General features: G+C 50.7%; 1 protein-coding gene across 2 annotated transcripts in view; it reads left to right on the forward strand.

Moving 5' to 3' along the window:
- The window catches only part of LOC103110168 (chronophin), a 33,390-nt gene extending 27,592 nt beyond the window's left edge, over positions 1-5,798 (forward strand). For both annotated transcript variants that reach the window (XM_060188940.1, XM_060188939.1), the window contains one exon: positions 4,541-5,798. In XM_060188940.1, coding sequence (XP_060044923.1) covers positions 4,541-4,857 — 317 coding nt within the window. In that variant the 3' untranslated portion in view covers positions 4,858-5,798. The remainder of the gene's footprint in view (positions 1-4,540) is intronic.
- The last annotated feature ends 202 nt before the right edge of the window (positions 5,799-6,000 follow it).

The raw sequence follows: 6,000 nt of genomic DNA on the forward strand, positions 1-6,000 counted from the left end.
CTCGGGGAGTCGGGCTGTAGCGCAGCGGGTTAAGTGCAGGTGGCACAAAGCACAAGGACCGGCGTAAGGATCCCGGTTCAAACCCCGGCTCCCCACCTGCAGGGGAGTCGCTTCACAGGCGGTGAAGCAGGTCTGCAGGTGTCTTTCTCTCCTCCTCTCTGTCTTCCCCTCCTCTCTCCATTTCTCTCTGTCCTATCCAACAACGACAACAACAATAATAATAACTACAACAATAAAACAATAAGGACAACAAAAGGGAATAAATAAATAAAATAAATATAAAAAAAACAAAGTTGGGGCCTCAAGTTTCTAGCTGCTGTCTTTTTCTTTTTATGTCTTACTGAAAGAGGTAAGAGAACTAGAGCATCACTCTGGTACATGTGCTGTTGGGGTCAACTCAGGACCTCATGCTTGAGAGCCCAACACTTCATCCAGTGCACCCCGTCCTAGTCCACTTCCTGTAGTCATCTTATGTACTCAGACCAACCGAGGAAGCAGGGACAGACAGACCCCTCCCCCCCTATCTTGGAGTTCACCTGAGACAAGAGAAGTGGCAGCAGAGGCTAACTGACAATATTGTGTGGACAATTCAGTGCTACAGTCAGTAAGCTGAGGGTGGGAACAAAACTCAGTGATTCTCTCCCTGCTGGTCACAGACCCTGATAGTCATCAACACGAAATCAGGTGCAAGGTGATCCAAGAAGACTTCCTGGAGGAGGCATCTTGCAAGACAGTGTACTAAGGGAATGAAACAGGATAGGACTTGACTCATGACAGAACCAGTTCTGGAAAGGGAATCTGGTATTCAGGCCTCTTAACTTTGCTGCACCTCCATCAGTTTAGCCAGCTGTCCAAGGCCAGAGCTCTCATCAGGGCCTTTAGATGAGACCCTTGGCCATGCTGTGAAGAGCGAGGTGGCCCCACTGGCCGAACCTTTCTGCCTGCTGGCCCTGCTGGTCATTCCTTCAGCCTGGAGGGGGAAGCAGAGGCTTAAAAACAGGGTTTCTGTCTTGCCTGCAAAGCTCTGAGCTACAGTGGGCGGATTTGGATTCTAAGTTCTAATAAGTTGACTTATCCCCCATAATCCTTTACTTATCATAGTGGACTTTCTTATATTTGCTACATAACACTGTCTTGTTATATGTCAACAAGCTGACCTTTCGCAGTGGTTTCATCAGCAACAGCCAGCTTGCAGAAATTCCTGCAGATGAATTCTTCAGCCCTTGCAGCGGAAGCTGGCCGGTCTTTACTGGCAAGTAGCAGCATACTTGGTTACATGTCAGCAAGTTAGCCATTTTTAAGGGCAGCTACAGCAAGCAGAGAGCTCACAGAATTTCCAAGAATGCAGCATCCAACATGTGGAAGTCAGTGCAGTGGGTCAAACCCTCTACCCCCAGGCACATCCTTCCTGTCTGTCTGTCTGTCTATCTATCTATCTATCTATCTATCTATCATTAAGCTGTGCAACCCTGGACAGGTTACTTAAGGATACACACACAGAGACATTATTTACTTATTTTGGATAGAGAGACAAGTTGAGAAGGTAAGGGAGATAGGGAGGGAAAGAGAGACACACCTGCAGCCCTGCTTCACCACTCATGAAGCCACACCCCTGTAGGCGGAGACCAGGGGCTTGAACCTAGGTCCTTGTGCACTCAACCAAGTGCACCACCAAACACTCGCCCATGTGTGATCTGGGCTCCGTGTGCACACCGCATGGCGCTTTGGAATGCTTAGCACATTGTGATTCTTAAATTGCCATTTGTCCGGCGACATTAGTGTGAAAGCAGAACATTCTGGCGTCAAGATGCACCTCGAGGACAGACACAGTGGGTGCATTGTGTGGGGCGGGATGGCACTTCACTGGGAGTCACCTCTCCTCTAGACAGTCCCCCTGTTGTTCAACACTTGGGCACATCCCACAAGCTGGCTTAGTGTGGTTACTGTGGCCAGACACCTTCGAGCATGTCACTTTCCTTCATCTCCAGTTTGAATCCTCTTCTTGCAATCGTCGTCCTAGGGGAAGCTGACTGGGTCAGAGGTGTGAACACTTCTGTGCCCTGCTCAGTTCCAGAAGGGCCAGTGTGCCGGTTTCCAGGGCCAGGAGCTCACACGCCAGCAATACCCACAGCTCTGCTAAGTGCCTTTTCCGTTTTCAGAGCACTCGGCCCTCTGTTGCCTACGGTGCCTCCTTAAAGGTAGGCATCATGTGGGTGTCCATTCCTCCTGCCCCTTTCCCAGAGAGCCCAAGGAATTTCAAAGAGGTTGAGTGGCATAACTGCCAGGGTGGAAAGTGACCCTCAGGCAGGGCTGCTGAGCCACGCCCTGTCCTATGCAGTGACTCAGTCCTTGCAGTACCTGCGTAAGTCTGCATAGCATCCCTGTGTCAGAGATGGCAAGGCTGAGGTGCGTGGGGATTAAATAGCCTGTCGAGAATAGTGGCAAAGGCTCCTGGGTGCTGGCACCAGGCTGTAGAGACTGCGCGCTTTACCTTTCAGAGCAGCGCCTGGCACTGAACTCAGAGTCTCACACGTGTGTCTACCACTGACCTACTGCCCTCCCTGCCTCCCCCATTCCCACCCCCCATCTCCACCCCCACCCTGAGCACTGCCTATGGTGTTGTGGAGGATTGAACCTGGGACTTCTGAGCCTTGGGCGTGACAGTCTTGTTGCATAACCACTGTGCTTTCTCCCTAGCTGCGCGCGCTCGTGTACACACACACACACACACACACACACACACACACTCGTAATATACAGATAAATTTGAAGATTTGCTTATCTAGGAGAGAGAGGATGAAAGGAGAAAAACCAGAACATCCCACTGCTACATGTGATGCCGAGGATTGAACTTGGGACCTCATGTTTGAGAGTAGCGTTTTGTCCACTGCACCATCTCATCTCGCAGGCTGCTTATTTGTATTTGAATGCCAGAGCACAGCACTGCTCTGGCATATGTGAGTTCCTAGATCATCCCAGAGCCTCCCCTCCCGTATATATACAGGCAGATGTCCTACTGCCGAGCCATCTCCCAACCCCCCAGGGTCTGCGGTTTTTTGTTGTTTTGTTTCTTTTTTCAATTGTAACCGGAGTACTGCTCAGCCCTGGCTTAAGGTGCTGTGGGGGGTTGACTGGAACATTGGAGCCTCAGGCATGAAAGATTTTGCATAAGCATTATTCTGTCTCTTGCCTCTCAGCCCTGCAATGTGTATACATCTCCCTCCCCCTGTTTTTTTTGTTCATTTGTTTTTTTGTTTTTTACCAGAGCACTGCTCAGCTGTGGCTTATGGTGGTTCAGAGCATTGAACCTGGGACTTTGGAGCCTCAGGTATAATAATAACTACTATTATACTATCTACCCTCTGCCCTCCCCCTCCATTTTTTGTTTGTGATTAATAGTGGGTTACAAGACTAAGATTACAGTGTACAGTTCCACACCCACCACCGGAGATCTGTGTCCCCACCCTCCCACCTCCCAAAGAGAACCACTATAGTTCTCATAATTCTTTTATATATATATATATATATATATATATATATATATATATATACAGGCACTCTTTATTTTTATTTTCCCTTTTGTTACCCTTGTATTTTTATTGTTGTAGTTATTATTGTTGTTACTGATGTCGTTAGATAGGACAGAGAAAAATGGAGAGAGGAGGGGAAGACGGGGGGGGGGGAGAGAAAGACAGACACCTGCAGACCTGCTTCACCGCTTGCGAAGTGACTCCCCTGCAGGTGGGGAGCCGGGGGCCCAAACTGGGATCCTTGAGCCTTGCACTTCGTGCTGCCTGTGCTTAACCCACTGTGCTACCACCCAACTCCCAATTCTTTATTTTTAAATATTTTATTTGTTCATTAATGAGAATGATAGGAGGAGGAGAGAGAAAGTACCAGACATCACACTGGTACATGTGTTGCCCGGGGTTAAACTCGGGACCTCATGCTTGAGAGTTCAGTGCTTTATCCATTGCGCCACCTCCTGGACCACTAGTTCTCATAACTGTTAGAAACAGTTTGGTAGCTTCTGTTTCCCCCCCCCCCCCCCCCAAGTTCATGTTTATCCATTCTCTAGATTCTATATGTGAGTGAAGCCATCCAGTAGTTGGTTTTTCACCTCATATTTCACGAAGCATAATCACCTCCAGTCCCATCCATTTTGTCTCCAAGGACACATTGTCATTTTTTTGATTGCAGACTAGTATTCCATGGAATATATAGCCCATAACTGCTTTAGCCAGTGATCTGTTGATGGGCGTTTAGGCTGCTTCCACTCTGGCTATTGTGAATAATGCAGCTATGAACCCAGGGGTGCATATGTCTCTTCAAATTAGTGTCTCAGTGGCCTTTGGATAAATGCTTAAGAATGGTGTTGTTGGATCATAAGGTCATGTCACTTTGTTTAAGGACGTTCTCTTTAGTATGTGCACTCTTCACCACTGCACTGAGCCTTGGAAGCGTGCCGGGCCGCCACCCTGGAATCCCAGGCCTCCTTCCCTGCCCTTGCCCTAGTGACTGAGTGTTGGTCTCTCCGCAGGAACCGGGAGCCTGGCTGCTGCTGTGGAGATAGCCTCAGGGCGCCAGGCCGTGGTGGTGGGCAAGCCCAGCCCATATATGTTTGAGTGCATCATGGAGGACTTCAGTGTGGACCCTGACCGCACACTCATGGTGGGTGACCGCCTGGAGACCGACATCCTCTTCGGCCACCGCTGCGGCATGACCACCGTGCTCACACTCACTGGCGTCTCCCGCCTGGAGGAGGCCCAGGCCTACCTGGTGACAGGCCAGCACGACCTTGTGCCCCATTACTATGTGGAGAGCATTGCAGACTTGATAGAGGGCGTGGAGGACTGAGCCTGCAAGACCCACCGGGGCAGGCCCACCCCACCTCCACCTGCACCCTGGTGAGGGCTGGGGGGTGGGGGGCATTAGAGCCTTCCGCTGGCAGTGGCTGGGCACTCTTTACTGTCCCAGAAGCTGCTGCCCTGCAGCAAGTGTCTATCCTGGCCTGACCCAGCCAAGTGGCCATCTGCCCTCTGACCTTCCTGCCTTGTAAACAGGGCTGTGGTGTCCCTTGAAGACTGAACACTTAACCCCCTGCCCCTTCTCTGGAGCCTAGAGAGCTCTACCTCACACCTCCCAGGTCCTGGTTCTTGTTGACCAATCAGAGGCTGAGGCAATTGTCCTGAACCCTGAATGAACCAATCAGAAAAGTGAGCAATTCATTGAGGTTGTGTCTGGCATGGATCCATTGGGAGGCTAACAGTGGTCTGGTGAGATCCTGGAACCTGAGTGGACCAATCAGATAGCTAAGTGACAATGACACTTTTGTCCTAGAGCCTGGGTAGACCAATCAGGACACCAGGTACTAATTGGTCTTTTAGATTCTGAATAGAACAATCCAGAAATCAGAGAGGCAATGGCCTGTTGGAAATCTGGGTCTGACCCAGTTTCTTAGGGCTCCAGATTTCTGGCTATCAATAAGGGTCCGAGTACCGCAGACACCCCTGTTCCACAAAGATTGTGGTCCAGTGGACCACTTAGTGGCTCTTGGGCTCAAAGCCCTACCCTTCCCGACCATGGAACTGGCCCCATGTTGCTGGTGGCCACAACTCAGGAGAGGGGCTTGCACACCCCTCTCTGTTGTCAGTGTTTGCTGTGCCACTTCTCCCCTTGCCCACCCCCAGCTATTTATTGATCATGTGCCGGTGTCGGTGAGGGTGGGGGCCGGGCCTTCCCCTCCACTGCTGTTGTAACCGATCCAAGCGTGCTTAATAAAGTGTGAGTGGAGTGTCTGTGTGGCTTCCAGTCTGTGTCCCAGGCAGAGTGCAAGGAGCCCCCTGCCTGAGCCTGCCCACCAGGGAGCTGACCCACCACAACCTCGGCTGGCATGAGTGCCCTGTGTGTGTGTGTGTGTGTGTGTGTGTGTGTGGTCGCACTGCCACACCACTGCACATTTGTATATCAGTTCCTTTCAGTCCTGAAAACCTAGCCAGC

The sequence above is a fragment of the Erinaceus europaeus genome, chromosome 4, assembly GCF_950295315.1.
Source record: "Erinaceus europaeus chromosome 4, mEriEur2.1, whole genome shotgun sequence".
Taxonomy (NCBI): domain Eukaryota; kingdom Metazoa; phylum Chordata; class Mammalia; order Eulipotyphla; family Erinaceidae; genus Erinaceus; species Erinaceus europaeus.